The sequence below is a fragment of the Strix aluco genome, chromosome 15 (genome assembly GCF_031877795.1).
Source record: "Strix aluco isolate bStrAlu1 chromosome 15, bStrAlu1.hap1, whole genome shotgun sequence".
Lineage (NCBI taxonomy): Eukaryota > Metazoa > Chordata > Aves > Strigiformes > Strigidae > Strix > Strix aluco.
This window is the reverse complement of record NC_133945.1, coordinates 5,534,288-5,552,940: the sequence shown is the minus strand read 5'-3', so window position 1 is coordinate 5,552,940 and position 18,653 is coordinate 5,534,288. Positions and strand designations below refer to the sequence as shown.

Sequence of the window (18,653 nt, the reverse complement as noted above, 5' to 3'; positions counted from 1 at the left end):
TCATGAAGCCCTGTTCAATGCTTTCCTCAGAGGGATCAATTAAGACTCTTCCACTACAAACCTGGCAATAACTTGCAGTGTAAAAACTAGGCTGAGCTTAATTTTTTTTTTTGTGTTCAGCTACAGCCAGAGGTCATCACAAGCCCTCTAGAGGCTACCTCCTCCTCAAGTCCACTGGTATAACTCCATGCATAATTGCTCTCTAACATAGTTCAGCGGAAGTGATCTAAGCTGTAAAAGGACTAGTCGTTAAAAGCATTGAGCCAGGTTAAGAAGCAATTATTTGGTCTGATCTGAAGGGCAGGTAACCACTACTGCTGGGCCGAAGAGACAGTGATGAAGAGTTGTGGCAGCCTCCTCACCCAGTTCTGCGGCAGGCTGGACACGCACCCGGCTGTGCTCCGTACAACATGAAGTACCATGTATAAAGCAGAACAAAAACTACCCTGCAGAGTGGTACGCTAATTCTCTCGTGGACATCTGTTTAATGTGGATGAGCTAATGCCCTGCAGATTCAGACTAGTCTGACGCAGTCACACCCTACTACCCACTCCTAAAGTTCTTTAAAATTAAGTTAAAATATTGTCTGTGCAGAGGAGCCACAGTGGAATAAATGACGCAGCAGTAGCCATTCCACGTTATTGGCGTTTTCCATGTCGAGAAACTAAAGGCACTTATTCTAGAAGAGGTACCCCACTGTGGTAGTCACCTTTCCTTAAGTCTCAGCAGCCCTTTTATCAGGATAGGCCGAATTTGGAGAAATTTGGCCAATATAAAAAAACAAAACAAAACAAAACACCAAGTTTGGCTGTAGGGCAACAGAGAGAAGTCTCTGGTGATATACACCTACCTCACAGACAGTGCAATGCCACCTTGTTTCCACATGATGTTTGCACTCATTGCACGTATAGACAAAGCGATCCTGCCCTTGAGTATGTAGTTCTACCAGCATGCAGAGCGTGGACCACTTGGATCGGCGTAGTGAGGAGAACTCCCAGTGCTTATCTCTGGCTAAGGTGAGGAAGGCATCTCGCCCATCCATCAAATCACAGCTAAGTAATGGATCAGGGTCCACAATGGGAGGCAGAGTGTTAATTACAGGCCCAGCATGTAAATGAATCACAAAAAAGACCTGCAGATAAACGGGGAGAAAAAAAATAAAATCAATGAGGTTAGATAATCTTGCAGGAGAAAGCTTGTGTTCTATTGCAGTAACAGTATGCTACAAATGTTATTTAATTAGTTTAGGTTAATATCTTCCAAAATGTTGTTACACAACAGAAAAAATTCTAGTGCAATCACAAGCTTTACTCCTGATTTTTCAGTTCGAAATATCACCATGCCTGGATTTACAGGAATAAAATCTTCTCTTTACGCAGTGTATTTTGACAGTACCTCTTTATGCTTCTCCATAGTGGCATACAGCTTCTGAGACAGATCATTGGACACATTTGGCATGCTGGGTTTCTTCTTGTTAGCTCTACTGATGCTACTCTTATTCTTGTTGGTTTTTTTGTTGTTCTTTTTCTTGGCGTTTTTGCTGTCGCCCTGGCTTCCCTGCAATAAATGCACAGGAAAGATGTTACACTTTACAGAGCTCTCTCCCATTTGCTGCAGCTGAAAGTGAAACACTTCTGCTGTCAGTAATAGAACTTTGTTCAAATGCCTGCAAATCGGCCATACTGTGTTAAATATATCCTATCTTCCAGGAAAAAAATCAAAAGCCCAACTGGCAGGCAAACAAATTTAAACATTGTTTAAAAATAGATTTTTAAAGTATGCACATACATTAAATAATTTGTATTTTATACTTATTTTTTTTCCTTCTCAAACACTGTATTTTAGCTTCCACTGCTTGCTTTACAAGATCTTCCACATATTTGATGATAAAATGAGTTACAAATAAAACGGACTTAATAAAATTCCAGAAGTGCAGTATTTTGCTTTGTTGTGCACTTGGGGTTTCCCAAACTTGCTTGAGCTCTGATTTAATGTTTGTTTGTTTTTATTGAATAAATTTAGGGCTAGTACACAGGTAAGAACATGCAGGATTTGAAACCAACAAAATACATTACTCTCCATCCTGAAGACTTACAGCTGCATATGCAACTCAAAAAAAAAAAAAAATCCCCAAAACCTTCACTTGTGTCTAAGTTACAACACAGACCACAGTGACCATATACTGAATACTAGATGTAAGTAAAGAGAGCAAAAAATAGCAGATGATGCTATTTAGATGACCTGTGAAAACAGAAATAACTTTTAGACTTCTCATGTCCTTGAAAAATAAAAACCCAAGGGAGCTCACCACTCAGTAAAAATTCTCTAACTGTTAGAATGTTGGTTATCGTAATATTAAAAATAAGCCACTGAAATACTCTGATACATGTATGTACACATGCAAGAAAGTTTCACGAACACTATGTACAAGCAAACACAGGGTTTATTGGCAAGCATATTTATTCAAAGAAAACAAAAATATTCCAACTGAAGAAGCAATTCTATATATAGACTGTTGCCATCCTTCCATTCCATTGATTAGGCTCGGACAGGAATTCCCTGTCCAGTCCTGCTTTTTCTGTAACTAATTTGATTGACTTTTTGACGAAACCTGTTTGGAAATTAAAATTATGCTATTTTTATGGGAATCCAGACAGAGGTCTAAGTGATGTGAAGGTATTCAGAAATAAGCTATTGTATGTTCCCACCTTGACTTCTTTTCTCCAAAATTTTCTACCACCCTGATGAATTAAGGGCATGTCCCCCTTTGCCTATGCATTCCAGAGCATCAACATAGATCTTAAAATTTGAACACCAAAACGAAGAATAGATTGGGACTTAGGTAACAGTCTAAGTTTTCCTCTACTCCACCTTTAGCAAGTTTATATTTGGTCAGTCATACAAAGCTATTCCAAAATGTTTAAGTAGTTGTAAGGTGGTTTTTGTACTACCTCATTCTGATAGCATTTAACATACTCAGTCAGGTGCCAGACATGCCGACTGCACAGTTATTCAGTGAGCCTTGTCCCCTTCAGAACTTTTGGCAAGAACTTAACCACCTCTTTAGCTGATACATGCAGCACACACTGACTTTTAAGAAGCTTTCTCTCCACATATACAAAGTTTAGGACTAAGAATTCAAGGAAAGATAGACAGAATCTGCACCATCTCAATACAAGGCAAATTGCAAAGATTCAACTGCTTCTACACACGGAGATAGATCCCCATTGCTGGCCATAGTTTCCTCCATAAAGTGACACAAGTTTAGGTGACTGCACTGGGTAAGTTCTCATGCTTTTAATTTTGCCCCTTCTTCTGAGCCAAGTGGCAAAGACCACACTGTTACATTTTTTTGTGCCATTGTTGGATGACATCTTCAGCAACTTGGATGCAGATTTTGTTCCCCAGCTCCCCCAGGCAACATCAATGGAATTAAGTGGGAACACAAGGATGTTAACAGTCAAGGCTGCAATCTTCTCACTTTAGGCAGACAACTTGTATGAGTTTCACAGTTAGCTGTTCTGAACTTTTTAAAATACCTTTTTTCCCCTCTTAGATGCAGAGGTTTACACTGGCATTTTCACTGGAAGGGCACGGTATGATTTATTGAAAGTGATAGTGTTAGCAGAAGAGGACTGCAACTTAACTTCCAAGCTTTGTCTTTCAGTTACTTCATACTGCTACTTTGTTGAAATAGTTCAGTATTAAAATTTACATTCGGAGGAACAAGGTGAAAACTATTAACTTTTAACCATAAAAAAAACACAGCAACAAACTATATTAGCGTTGAAGGAAGTGCTAAGGTTTAATAGAAGGAACCTTCTGAAATAATAAAATTGATGGATTAAGGTCTATCACTCCACATCCATCACACGTAATACATACTGTATGCAAATTGTCACGGCATCTAAGCTGAATGCAGTTTTTCCCCAGTTAAAGCTTTTGGTTCCACCTCAAACTACTAGACCTCAGATTTTCCTACTATATTTATTTTCAAAACACCTTGCTGCAAATCACAAGTAGAAGGGACAGTAAAAAAGCACTAAGACCATTTGGTTACAGATACAATCAAGATAGAAATAAAAACAAATAATGGAATTCTGGCCAGGACAGTGAAAAACTAAGTTGTTAGGTTTTTTTGTTTGGTTGGTTTTTATACACAAAGAGAAAATGCTGGTGAAGGAACACCACCACCAGGATCAGCATTTAACATCAATGCAAAGCTTTCAATAAATAGTTTTAAATTTCAGCCCCCTACTGTCACGAATGACTACAAGTACCTTTGTTTAAATAACAGCAAAATTTAATTCAGCTTTTAAAAATATAGCATCTTTCAAAATGCAAATGCTGAAGGTGATTTGCAAAGGTGTGAACCAGAAACTCAGCCAAATGACTGCAAGCAAATGTAGCAGTCATGATGCAATCCAAAAGTAGCTTAACACATTTCTCTGAGAACAGAGATGCTGAACTGACATAACTGACTTCTGACTTTGTTAAAAAAAAAAAAAAAAACAACAAAAAACCTGTCAGTGTATTTGTTATCCAAGAAGAAAACCAGAAATGCAGTTAAAGGGAACCCTGATTTGACGTCTGATGTGAACGACCTTCTTTTCTAGTTTACTGGATGCAAACTCCCTAATTTTTTAAAGTGTTCATTGTCAGCTTTGTAAGCCAGAAGCAAATACAGCATATAAAGTTAACTCACCTCTGTCGTTTCACTAGCTGCAGTACTTTCTTCCTTTTTCCTTTCCTCCTCCTCCTGCTCCAGCTCCTTAATGCTTTCTTCCAGCACATTGGGCCAGAAATCACCTTCAAAGTAAGGCAGCTCCTTGGCACTTGTCAGTCTGTCCTCAGTTGCTTGTTTGAAGATGTCCTGTTAAGTGTATCACACAACACCAAGAATAAATCAATGAAGACCGCTTAGGAGAGAGAGGAGAACCAGAGACGTGATCCAGAGCTACCCTGAACAGCTGTGCCTTGCTTACAGCCCATGGCCCACTCCTGGCAGGTCTCCTTTTCTGGGTGCAGTTCAAAAACTGGCCTGGCAAGATTGATAACAGCCCATCCCTGGTTCATCTTAGAAAGACAGCTGCTGAGGCTCTCCTGAACCTCCATTCCTGACATGGTGGGAGAGACTAAGACCCCTCCCTGGTAACTACAGCAATTAAAAATGAAGCCTACACCCTGTAGTTTTTTCCTGCGCTGCTCCTGCACAAGAGCACGAGCTGTTCTAATGACAGCAAGCGCATCTCATCCAGCCCTTTCCCTTACAAATTTGAAAGTGCGTAAGCACTTCCATGCACATGTCTGGGCTGTGCATCATAGGTGCAGTAAGCCTGATAACTCCAGGAAGAACCACTGAATGGACCGGCCAACTATTACACACAGGAAAATTAAAGTCTGGTTGTGGTCGGGGTGCTGTGCGCAGCCTGTGTCCTTCGCTGACCGCGGGCTGAAGCTCTGTGGACCACTCGGCCAGAAAGACCGGGGACCACGGAGAGGAACAGGGATTCTGAAAAGGAATAGGTACTTTATGCAGTTGCTCTGGAGGTGGATTTTTATGTGCATTGTGTTTAACAGGCACATACAAGACTAGTCCATTTTCTTCTTCGGATTCATTTCAAGACCACCTTATTAGGAGAGACACAGATTTTCTAGCTCTCTGCTACGCTGGATCAGATGACAAGGCTTGCTATAAGCTGTTCTATTCCACACATTTATAAAGTAACTGTCACTTGCAATCAAAACATCAATTTTTTCCAGCACTGTCACTACCATTAAGAAATTCTTGTAAATTTTAGCATGTCAGGAGTGGCAAATGCTCCATTGCCATCTTTAACTTATTTCCTTGGGTACATGTGTGATAGACAATTATGAAAACCATCCTTTTTCTCTTCAAGTGAAGAAGCTCTTTTATAAGCAGTTTTTTTTGATTTCACACTAGTGGGGTTCAGTATTCCACCTGATCCTCCAGAATCACCAGAAGCAAACAACTTCTATAAGCCTTAACAAGCTACATACTTCCTTGCCTGGAAGACTGCAGTGAAGGACAAGTACACGAAGGCAGGCTCTTGCACACTTTTCTTAATGAAGAAACCAAACCTAACAGATTTTTAGTATGAAAGGCAGAACTTCCAGAAAATCTAAGAAAATGGAGACACTAGCTGAGAATAAAAACCCCTGTACAACACTACCACAGTTTCACGCATTACAAAACAATATTAGCTACCTTCAAATGAAAAGCCCATAAAAATTAATTCAGGAAGTAAACGGTAGCAAACCTTGTAGTCATGAATGATTCTCTCAGCAAATGCCTTGTCCAGCATCTTCTTATACCATTCTTGCAAACGTTTGGGTTTGGGTATTTTCTGATCAGGCGGATGGCAGTGAAAAATATAGTCATCTCCTTCACTTGGGGGACAGGCCCAAATGTGTCCTGTCACATACCTGCGTTTCACACACAAGAAAAAAAATCTTAACCATTTTGACTACCATCTTAAAATTTACTCAAACAGAGATATAAATTCAGAGGCAATAACCTCTATTTATGCAGGAGATGAGAAAAGGTCCAGGATATAATAATGAAGCTTAAACATCAAGTGAACCTCTGATAAAAAGAATGATATGCTGTCAGTTTAAGAATCCTAACAACAGGAAAACCACCTTAGTGATAAAATCCAAGTTTCTCTCTCCACTGCAGAAGAGGCATGTGTTCCACATATCTCGGAGAAGGCAGAAGGAAACAGAGACTATCCCAAGTGAAAAGCTACTTGGCATCCTGGATAAAAAAAATGCTAAGAAAAAAAGATTTATTTCTTGACAGAGATCTCACTTACCCAAGTTTCTTCACGTACTCCAAATATCCAATGAGGATTTCATGATAAACTGCAGTTCGGAGACAACGGGGGCGGAAGAAATGAATACTATCTAGATACGATATGTACACACGCCTATAGTAATGAGAGAAGAATGATAGAAAATCATGTATGGCTGAACATCTGTTTTGTCTACTGAGAACTGACTGTTATACTAGATACATATACAGCCATACTGAACAAAGAAAAATTAATGATGACAGTATTTTAACGCATATTTAAGCATCTTAACATAGTATAAACAGTTCTCAAAAGCAAAAGATGAGCAGCATTTTTTTTAGACAGAAAGACTACATATTGAGAGGCAAAATTAAATACAGAATACAAAAACTGTAAGGTTTCTGTTGTGATATTTGTTTTCCCCTTCAAAGTAATCTACAGTCGTACAGCAGGACTTATCTGTGCCACAGAACTGAAACGTATCTCCCAGTCTTCTGTATTTGAGAGTAATTGTCCAGTGAATGTAGCAAGATGTTCTCTGTGCATGCACCACTGGTACAGAAATGAAGGAGTACCTTGTATTCGGAGGGGGGCAATCCGAGCCATACTCCTGGACATGCATGCCAAAGAAGCACACATCTACTCCGTCTATCTCCTCAAACGCAAACAGAGCTTTGGTACGGTAAGGGAAAGATTCGGACATCTCACCAGAATCCACAAATCTGGAGGAAAGGGTGGTAGGAAGGAACAGGGGGAAAAAAAAAAAAACCAAACAAACACAAAAAGCCAATTATTATACCAGTGTCCTACCAGAATGAGGAAATTCTTTTCAACCTTATTTTTAACTCATTAGAAACATTTATGCAGAAGTTAAACAGGGTCAAATCACAGCTGTATTAGAACAGGGAGTCCTGTTACTAAAACACTCACAGAAAGACAGTTTCCATATAGTTAACCTATGACTGAACAGGCAAGCATTGAGTACAAGAGCATCCTCAGAAACCACAAGCCTTTAAATATGTTGCAGAGTAGAAAACCTGATGCATTAAGATGAAGTGATGTCACATTAACACTGTCATTATGAAGTAAAGCCAAAATACTTCATAGAATGTTTTAAGCTTTTCATTTATGATGAAGCAAATTAAAAATAACTTCTGAAAGCTAAATTATTTATAAAAACACAAAATGAAGGAACAGTAAGGAACAGAATCTCAGCAACTGCTCCAAACTGAACTATGAATTCTGTACGCTAACCAAAATGTGGTCAGACTCTCTCAGGATTTAGTGATACAGTCACAGCGTTATAACCAAAACCAGGATGTCCCTGATACTCCCCCAGTCAAAATACAACTGTCACCTCTTCTGAGTTCATTTACTGCATACTGCTTTTTTTGCCCTTCATAATCTTACTCATGCCTAAGTTTCAAAAATGTGCAAAGGTATTAAGGTGCAAATTGACAGTCTTGCAATATTTATGGAGGAAGACTTAAATATTAAAAAAAAAAAATAATCAAGATTGCATTTACTGTAATTAATAGAACTAACCTGGATTTCATTCCTGGTTTAACTTCTACTGTCTTATCTGAACTTGCCACTACTCTGACAAAGACCTCTCCAGCTTCAGGATGATTCTGTCGTCGCAAAAATTTGTTTACTCTATCTTCCAAATGGTTTCCTAAACGCGTAGTCTGTAGCCCTAGAAATGACAGGGGAGAACATAACAACAGAAACATTAATACTGAAGAAATCATTGTTAAGTTCAGGGCGTTACCATGCTTGTAAGGTCTTTCAGCTTGCTTCTCTGTCCAGAAGTAGACTTCCCCCTCCCCACCTTTGCTTTACCTCCATACGAAAATTTGATATTTTTATTTATGCAGCCAAAATTAAAAAAGCAAAACCATCCATGTTTTTACCCAAGTTCTAAGTATTCATACCCTATTATGAAAGCTAAAACCACTATAGTGGGAAAATTACTTAGTAAGTGAACTAACAAAGAAGGCTTTACGTAGCATTTTTAAATTTGCAGGCTTATTTTATGAACACTGCAAATGTTTTCTCCTAACAAAAACACTATCTGGCTGTTTGACAGAGATTACATCACTTCACAGATCTGGCTCAATGCCACACCTTTTCAAGCAAAGCAAAGCAAATCAACAGAAATGAAAAGCCTTTTGACTTCAATGGAGATTTCATTGCTTTTTCTTTTCTTTTCAAGAGAGCTTTTAGATTGAACAGTTACAGTAATCTGCACATAAAGCTTAAATAGTTCTTGCACAGCGATAGAGGTCTTTAAAAGTTCAAGTCCACGTATTGTCCAGATCCCCCCTCTCGGTCTTTACATTTACAATTAGCTTTTTTGGCAACAGCTGTTTATGTAGTATTGCAGGATGTGATGGTTTTCAAATAAATACACAACAAATTACAGAAATTAAGATGAAGATTTTGGTTTAAATTAAGAAAGCAGAAGTAGCACACTCTTTTGACTGGAAGATTTATGACTATTTCTCTTATCCTTCTGTACTTATTTTACCAACTAGTATTTCTATGTCATTTTTATGATCAATCTGCTATCTTTTCCAAAGTGATGGTGCAATCTACAGATGTTTGTTTTACTAAAATGCATTTAATTTTCCATTAGCTCTCCACTGCTTCATTTTTCAGTTATTATTTGGCTACTGACACAAGTCTGTTGGCTCTTCTTCCTGGCTACTGAGCTTGCATGAAGAATGATGCAGTGAAGTATCTACGCTAAAAATTATTTTAGGCTCCAATATTGGGGAAAAACCCCACATATACTCAAAGATGATCTCACTTTCTAAGGGATTTATATACTTAAAATTTTATTTTACAATCAGTTTACAGAAATTGCCAAATGTGGCAATCTTGGTTTAGTCTGCCCTCTTGTCCAGTGAGAGTCTGTGGTTATAACCAGCACAACACAGTCTAAACATCATTTACCTGGGAGCCAATAATTACATTTAAAGGCAGGTTAAAGTGAAAATACACTATGCCCTTTACCAGTTCCAATACACTGGCCTTTCCTAGTGTTTCTCAGCCCAATACAACACGTTGGGCTTTCCATATAAAACAGAAGGGCGCTGATTTTAAAGGAAATTCAAAGAATTCCAAAGAAAATTCACAAATACTTTCTGAATAAATTATTTTGTTTTGTTGATTTCTCTGAAGGCAAACAGAAAAAAAAGAAACGGCTCCATTTCAGCTAATGAGTTGGTACATTTTTAGAAAGCCATTTTAGTTAACTCTACTGTCTTGTGTTTTCGTTTTATCATCTTTCCAATGCTAAGCAACCAAAGGATATCTGCTTCCTTCCTTATGCTGCAATGCATTAAGACTTGAGAAACAAACAAAATAAAGACCAGATAGGAAGATTAAAAAAAAGGCAGCATTAAGATTACATGCACTGTAAGGAAACGATCTGAAAGCCACATATTTTGATATATTAGAATGCGCAAATTCTTTTAGAAAGCAACAGGATTTTGGTTCTTGGACACCTCTAGCATATGTACTTCCAATAAAAGCTCAGGTCTCAATGAAAACTGCAGTGCAAAGTTTAAAAAAGGCATCCAAACTGGAAACACCACAGAAGGCTTTCAGGCTGCTTGAGTACAGGCGTTCTGTTGCAGTAGCAATGGCCAGACATTTGTTACTGGATGAGTAATCGGACAGATAGGAAGAAAGTCAGACTTCTGGCTTACTGTAACTTTTTGTCAGGAAACTACTTTGGGTGACTTATGTGTCAGGATATCTTTTGTCTTTGAACATCTCTGCATTAGCTACTGGCTTAGTAATATTTGTACATTTTCTTAGTAAGGAAAATACTTCAAAAGTTAGGAATTTCACAGCGTAATCCAGCTGTACACTGGTTTATAGGTTATATGTGGCATGCTATCAGTCAGCTTTATGCAACTTACTTGTGATGTGGCTAAGATAACCAATTTTACTTAATATACATTAGGAATATGAGTGTTACCATAACAGTTGAGCAATAGCTTGCAGCTGAGGGACATGCTACCTTGATTATTAGCAGTTGTGCCAGCATGCTTGAGAGAGCATAGAAATATTGATGGCAATGCAGTAAGTGGAGGTTTTTATGGGGAGGGAGGGGGAGAGGAAATGTTAATGTTTCAAACTTTCATCGCTCATGTTTGGTTTTAGGTCAGTAGTAAGACCAAGGTTTTGACAAGAGCAGGCTTTCCTTGCTTGTTCTTGTGTTTCCATTAGAGCACTGTTAAAGAAAATGGATCTCATGAGCTGAGCCAGTGGATTACAGCTGGCAGCAGGACTCAAATCATCATGGGAAAAAAAAAAACAAGATAACCAAGCAGCAGGAAAAGGAGATCAGTGAAAAGGGAAGAAAAAGCACCATTATTTCCCTGCTCAGATTCCCAAAGAACAGAATGGTTACCTTGAACCAAATGGCTGGTTACTCAAACTTCAAGCAATATCATAGAACAACTACAGACATCCAAGGAATCACATACTTATTTAAGCTAATTTACATCAATATATGCCCTAAAGTCAGCATATAATAGAAGAGACATCTATTTAAAATGGTTATCTAAAACTACATTTTTATTTCATCATTTTATTAATGTTCTCTTACAATATTAATCTGTCTTTAATGAGACTAATTTTCGTCTTCTTAACGATACTATCTTGCACGCGTCAGGTTACTCCAGAGACCTGTTTTGATTACTGTAACCTAATATGTCTCATACACCATTATCATCTCCAAATTATTCCCCTTCAAATCTCTTATTATGCAATCAACCACACACGAAGTTATCAAGAAGTTACATTTAATGCAAAACCACTCTTTTATTACAGTTTGGAAGATTCAGGCTTGCAAAGTCACAGTATGACAAGGCAATGTCCAGAACTTCCAAGAACCAAAGAAGAACAAGGGAGGAATCAAGTGCACCTGCAAGTTCTAGTTGTTCAAGTGTCTGAATCACCCTCTTGGTTTCTACACTCACTTTATGCCACTGACACTGCATTTCCAATGTTAGCCCCTACTCTTCTCCCCTAAAACGTGTATGAGCAAAAGTTATCAAATTATGTTCTCTGATGTTAAATGCATGCAAAGAATGCCTGGGTAAGGATTACTAAGGAGACTGGGACAACTTGACCTGGCAGCTTTTGGCACTCTCTTTAGTGCACATTTCAACAAGATTATGACAATGGCTACTTTCAAGAAAATCTAGACATGTAGTACAATTGGTTACTTATTCCAGCAGACAGTTCTTATACCACAGTCCACTCTAGAAGAAAAGCTCTTCAAATACATTAGTACTTGGCACTACCACAGTACACCTGAAATGCAGTACAACTTGTTACTACACGTTATTTGAAGGGCACAGAGGTGACAGTAATTTACTACAGTTTCAATGCTACATAGAAACATGTCTAAATATAGCCAGTAAAGTGCGTGCAGCCTTATGTTTCTCCTGTTCTGTTTCCCCCTCTTTTTTTTTTTTTAAATCTTCGAAAAATAAGGACATAGATGCCAAATACCTCAAGCAGCATTGAGATTGACCACAAAAGCATAAAGGGTAGGTCTTTAAAATGGTGATTAAAATTCTGACAGCTACTAAAGCCTCGGGCTACACTACTCTCCACTTTGCAAATGTTCCTGTACACTCTCTCATGACAACAGAAAGTATCAATCAGAAAGCTACGAGGGGTGGCAGGGAGCAGATGAAAGTTGAAGGTAAAACCAGAAATATCAAACTCACTTTTAGCACTGAATTTGTTTTCTTTGCGTGTTCTACCAGTTTTCTTCAGACAATTATCACAGACAAACCTATTGAGAAAAAAAACAATTGCCAAAATCTTAGCATAAACCCATTACTGCTTAGCTTAAGCCCAATATTTGAAGCCATAAGTTAAATGTCAGAGTACAATATATTTTTCTCTGGATTTGAACAGCTTGTATCTCTCCGTTTTCAAGGGACTTAAAGCCTTTATGAGCTGGTTTAATTCTGCCAAACAGTTACACCTGCGTTTGAGTTCTGTAGTATACAAACTTACCTCCAACCAGCTTCCACTGTTTAGTAGTTAGAAAGAAACCACAGAAAACTGCATATTTGAACAAGTCAGTTTCATGCACATTTTCACCTGAATATACTGAAATGAGATCCCAAACACCAAAAATAGGGTATTTTATTTAGAAAGGCACTCAGTTCTTAAAACGCCATGACTGCATATTAAAGAGCAAAGGCAGAAAGTCCTAATTATATAAAACTACATTAGTCTTACTGTACAAGGGGTAAAAAAACCTAACAAAACATCTTACCCTGAAGGCCAAATAATATCATAATGTAATACACAAATCTGGTGCATCTTCCGACCACACTCTTTGCAGTCAACAAACCTGAGAAAAAAGAGCAGCCAATCACTTTTGTTGTTAGGCAAGTAATTTTCCAGAATTTATCAAGAAAGGACTTTCCAACCCTCTGCTAAGAACTGAATCTACTTCAGCAGGCCCAATTTACATGTCAAAAAAATACTTACAAGAATAGCTTTAGATATATATCTATCAATCTCATGTGCAAATAAGATATATATATATCTTAATATATATATTAAAATGGACTAGTTTAAAAATGTGAAATGGGCTTTCAAGCACAACTTTTTCTGGATCTTTTTTATCCTTCGCTAAGTAGAGTTCTGAGTTTTCCCAACTTCAAAGAATTCTACTCAACAGTACCTCTACAGATTTAATTTTCAATTGGTGCAACAACCACAAGCTGACTAAATGGTTGCTCAACTTACTGTGAATGTAAAAGCTAGTCATTCATGAATCACTGTGCCAAGAGAACACGTATTAGCTTGTCTTTGCCTGCATGGGTCTGCTGTAGTCTTTTTTTTTTTTTTTTTTGGTCAAAATAATAGGTCAAAATTCTTTTTTGGATGGGAACTTTGTTACAAGTTTTCCCAGTCAAGACTGCAACACTGGTCATGAAGCCAAATGCATGGCTGTGTATCTTTGCAGTCTATCTTTAAAGGTCTGGGGGAGAAGCTCTATTTAGTATTTGCAAAGATGAGAAAAGGAATCAAAATGTATTATGTATCAAGCTGACAGAGAACAAAGTAGCAGTAAGATAAAGTCTTGTTTCAGTGAGTTAAGGACAGTAGGAAAAGCAGCACAGTGCTACTAACGACATGTTGAACTTGGCTTTTACCCAACTTCTTGAGGGTAATAAATGCAAGGAAGGAGGGTGGCTCTTTCAGTGGGCTAAACACGCAGGTGAAGAGAAGAACGTGTTTTGGAAGTCTAGCTAAACCGGGAGAGGAAAATGCAGAAGTCCCCCAGAGGTACTCACAGCTTGGTGTGAAAGGCTCTGTATGACAGAGGGCCACTTTCAGCCAGCTGTGCAGTGCTTTGCAGAACACACCTTAGGAATTACCCAAATAAACAAATCTAGAAACTGCCGTTAAAATAGGCTCACACTTTCCTCTAGGATATCAGTGGTAGACATCAAGTTTGTATGTTGTGCTACAAAGTCTAGAGAAACATTCTGCAGCGGGTTTGGGCAGCGCTGGGGGGAAAAGGAAGACTTCTTTATTCACTACCTAATTTCTGAAGTGCTGGCTAAGGGACAAGTGAAAGTGATGAGATTGCCTTAAATAAAACAACAGGCTGGTACTTACGGCTCTGGATCTAGTGTATCATTTTTCTTCTTTTCAAACTGATCCTTAGAGATGGTTCTAGAGACAAAGAGTTAATATGAAAACTCAGTGGTACCTTTATATCAGAGGCTGAAACAATATCATGCTTTTCTGAATCGCAGCAAATGAGCAAACCTCAAGTCAGAAGAAAGCATATCAGTATTTATCTTCTTTCAGAGAAAGCAATTCAGTTCGTTTTCTTTTAAGCTACAGAAAATATTTTTCCCATTTCACTTTGTGTAAATTAAAAGCAAAATAAGAGATACCCAAATATACACATAAATTTAAAATCATAAAGAACAAGGGAAGCTATCGTCAGTAAAGCAGCCACCTTCCAAAATAGCTTGTATTCCTCAAGTCCTAAAGCATCTTATTTTCTGGTCAGGTTAAAGGCAAGTCATTGGTTTCATAAACAAAAGCTGTACTTCAAAAAGGTGAGACATCAGGATTAGCTGAAGTCTTTCATTTGAAAAGGTAATGGAGTAGTGACATTTATTGACACAGCTTCCATTCCCCCCCCTCCCACCACCTTATCTACTGTCTGCCACCCCCCGCAACCAGTCTACGGACAGCTCAAGTAGCACAACCGGACACAAGCGATGTTGTTGGGCAGACTGATAGACCCAACACAGTAACAACCGTTAATCATCTGTTACTGTAAAAAAAGAATCTCCCATTAGTAAGCAAGTAGGCATTTCCCCATGAACACCACCACTGGGCACAGGTGTTTGCTACCAAATCAGGACTACACATCGTCTATTGATGTGACTACTTGGCATGAAGAAGAAAGGAAGCGACTTACGTTTGAGGCTGGGAAGGGTCATCACCCAGGGTGACATTCTCCCCCTGGATTTCAGTGAAACACTTCTCACAGAAGTGATACCTGTCAGCAAGAAGGCCATATTTGGGTGAACTGGTCCAGCACAACATACAGCCACCCAAGCACGGAGCCACCAACCAGAGCAGGGCAGATCACCACGACGAAAGGGGGGGCGTTGTTGGTTGATTGATGGGTCAGTGTGGACAATGAGGAGGAACAGAGGGGGGGGGGGGAGGGCAGGATTAGAGAACAGGGGAGGGAACAAACAGCACAGACGTAAGAGGTAAGACGCAAACACCAAGACAACACAGAGCAGAAAGCCAAGGCAAAGCACAGATTAGCATTCGGTCTCATTTTATACATTACTAACAAGTTGTCGGGTGTCAAATTCAAAATTTGGGGAGGATTAATGAAGTAGCTACCAAGCGCTACGTTTGTATAGACTTCAAATTTAAGAATTTGGATTTGATTTGCATCGCTTAGGAAAAAAATGCTCTTTGATTCCAGGCTTGCGACTGATTTGAGTTTCCTCTGGGTAAAAAACCAGCCTGTCAAAAAGCTTTAAGAACACATTTATTACAGATTTAAGTAATTAGAAAATATGCTGAAAGCATTTACTGTTTGTCAGTAAAAACTGTAAGAGCAGAAACACTTGGTATTGAAAAAAATCTATAAAAATATTAAAAAGTTATTTGACTGTAAGATTAAATGTGACCAACTGCTCAGCTAGTATTACTGAATATAAATGAAACCAAATCCATACTCTAGACAAACATTTAACAGAAATGCAATTATGGGTCAGAGTTTCCAGCCATTTATCTATATAAGTACAATATATGTATATATGTGAACAACATTAAATATTGTACATACATACAATATATTTATCAGGTAAAGACGTGGAATTAAGCTTTACAAATTGAATATGAGGCTAGGTACAATTTTCGGTCACCAGACCAAGAGCCAATCCAAGTTATACTCAGCAAAACCAATCCTGCAGTTTAACAAACCAAGCTGAGTAAATTGGAATACAACTCTATGAAAATACAATCTGCATTTGAAAAAAAATAAAATCAAAAGTTATAAGGATTTTTTTTTTTTTGGTGGGGTTTTTGTTTGTTTGTTTCAGATGAACTGGAACCAAAGTTGTCAGGGTCATTTAAAAAAAAAAAAAAAAAAAAGGAGGCTAAATGTTTGGAAAGGATATGAATTCACACATGAACAAAGGTAACAAAGAGAGGCCACAGCTGTAAAATGCAGAAAGGCCACAAAGGATCATCAAAATAAAGGAGCTTTATGGAGGATCAAGAGTGAGAGAGTATAAGCAGCAATGGCAGCACAGTAAAATGCAGTTTTAGTACTCAAACACTAGAACTGTAAGAATGGTAAGTATAAAAGGCATCAAACAAGACTCAGTGTCACAATGAACCAACAACTTAAGGGATGGAGATTAATAAATACGGCAGCTTGCCCCTTCAAACACACACTCATACACTTAAACTACTGTCATCCAGATAACAGATCTCCAAGGGTGTGCTTTCCTGGAGACAACAAAAGCCGTTTATAGGCACTTATTGAAATGTATGGATCAGAATTTCCTCCTGCCGAGACACACTGGCCATCGTGTCACCACTGCATGTTTTCTAAATGCTCATGAAACACAGCGCAAGCAAGCAGGAGTGGGTCCTTCAGCAGCGCCCGATGAATCAGGGGAAGATGTTCTGCAGAGCAATCTGCGTCCTCCCCAGGCCAGAGCCAGGTCCATGTTACCATAGCATGATTTACAAGAGCCTGAAAACTTCTGCAAACTCTGCCAGCTGGCTCAGACTTCAAGAGCTACTCTGCTAGCCAAAAACCACTTAAATGCAGCAGCACACTGAATACTCCCCTCTACCGTGGGATTGACAAAAAGAGGAAAAAATTGTATTTTATTCTAGCTAATATAGCCCGTATTGAGAAATCCATGTAATCATCTTACCAGCAGGGCAGCTGCAACTTCGATAGCAACCACGTGAGCTAAAATGCCATGCTCCCTGCCCAGAGGGCTGCTTGCCAGTCTACCACAGGTTAAACTGCAAGCGACTTCTCTTCTCCTGGGTCAGCTCAACTAGGATTAAACTCATCACCCTCCCAAGGAAAACCAAGGCTTTTGGAGCTGATAATGCAACAGAACAAGGCCAGGAGAAAAAAAAATGTATTCCATTAAATTGTAATCATTGGGAATGATAAATATATTATGGGTATTAGAGAGCAGTATTACAAGAGAATTTCAGAAGTGGATACTGACACTGCACATCCCATTTACACTGCCTTCACTTGCCACTCGCCCCATACATCTAAACTGATACAGTATCATTCAATAATTTTTCTAAAAAACACCCAAACATAACAGGGTCAGAGTTTTATATCCTTTTACACATTGTCCATGTCCTTTTTTTCTATAACGTGCTTCTTTATATTATTCAATTAAAAAAACCCACTAATTATTTTCCTTAATAACAAGGTTCCTCATTTTAAGAGTCAGATTGGGAAGGACTGAAACACAGGAGGAGCTAAACAGGGGAGTGTGTAGCCAGAAAAATCCACGGTCAAGGCTCCTATTAATACTTTGCTACATTTAAACAATCCCATAAAAGGTTAATTCTGATCCATTTTCAGAATAATTTATGGGCTTTCAACGCACTCATGAAACTGAGCAACGAGGCTGCCTTCGATATTAGATTGAAGTTACGCTGCAGAAATGTAACTAGCTTCACCAGCACAGATATTTCACCCTCTGTTCATGCTGCGGGAAGCTCGGTCTCGCAGGGACGAGCCCTTTGGTTCAGCAGCGCCTTAAGCACGTGCTCCAGCGACCCACGGATCTGACGGGGAGCACGGGATTTCACACGCTGCAGAGCCGAAGCCCAACACTAGCGAGAGTCAAGCCTTAATCCATGATATTAAAATGAGGAAATAAAAACTGAAATAGAGTGAAAATGAATCACCTAAAGATCATGAACATTTGTCCATAAAATAACCAAGATGAAACAATAGCTATAACTTATTATGAATATGGACCCTCAGAAACGGAGACTTGCTTGTAAATCACTGACTTTTGCACGTCACTACAAATATTCAACAGAACTCATAGAAAGCATACAGTATTCTAGTTAGTTATAGAAAATCCAAAGGATGTACTTATTGCAATACATCAAAAATGAAAAGCTTTTCAAATGCAGACTGTTCAGGTGACTGATTCCTGTTTATCAAAGAGTAACATTATGGTTCAATACCAAAGTCCAGAAATGCTCAATCTCTGCATTAACAGGTGAATTTCCAACTGT

The 18,653-nt window shown here is 38.6% G+C and overlaps 1 protein-coding gene across 5 annotated transcripts in view; it reads right to left on the bottom strand.

The window, feature by feature from the left end:
- The window catches only part of CREBBP (CREB binding lysine acetyltransferase), a 97,848-nt gene that overhangs the window by 4,504 nt on the left and 74,691 nt on the right, over positions 1 to 18,653 (bottom strand). For all 5 annotated transcript variants that reach the window (XM_074841433.1, XM_074841434.1, XM_074841432.1 and 2 more), the window contains 11 exons: positions 15,310 to 15,390; positions 14,490 to 14,546; positions 13,132 to 13,209; positions 12,572 to 12,639; positions 8,361 to 8,511; positions 7,391 to 7,537; positions 6,837 to 6,950; positions 6,282 to 6,447; positions 4,706 to 4,873; positions 1,396 to 1,557; positions 851 to 1,132 (listed from right to left, as the gene is read on the bottom strand). In XM_074841433.1, the coding sequence (XP_074697534.1) occupies positions 851 to 1,132; positions 1,396 to 1,557; positions 4,706 to 4,873; positions 6,282 to 6,447; positions 6,837 to 6,950; positions 7,391 to 7,537; positions 8,361 to 8,511; positions 12,572 to 12,639; positions 13,132 to 13,209; positions 14,490 to 14,546; positions 15,310 to 15,390 (1,474 nt within the window). The remainder of the gene's footprint in view (positions 1 to 850; positions 1,133 to 1,395; positions 1,558 to 4,705; positions 4,874 to 6,281; positions 6,448 to 6,836; positions 6,951 to 7,390; positions 7,538 to 8,360; positions 8,512 to 12,571; positions 12,640 to 13,131; positions 13,210 to 14,489; positions 14,547 to 15,309; positions 15,391 to 18,653) is intronic.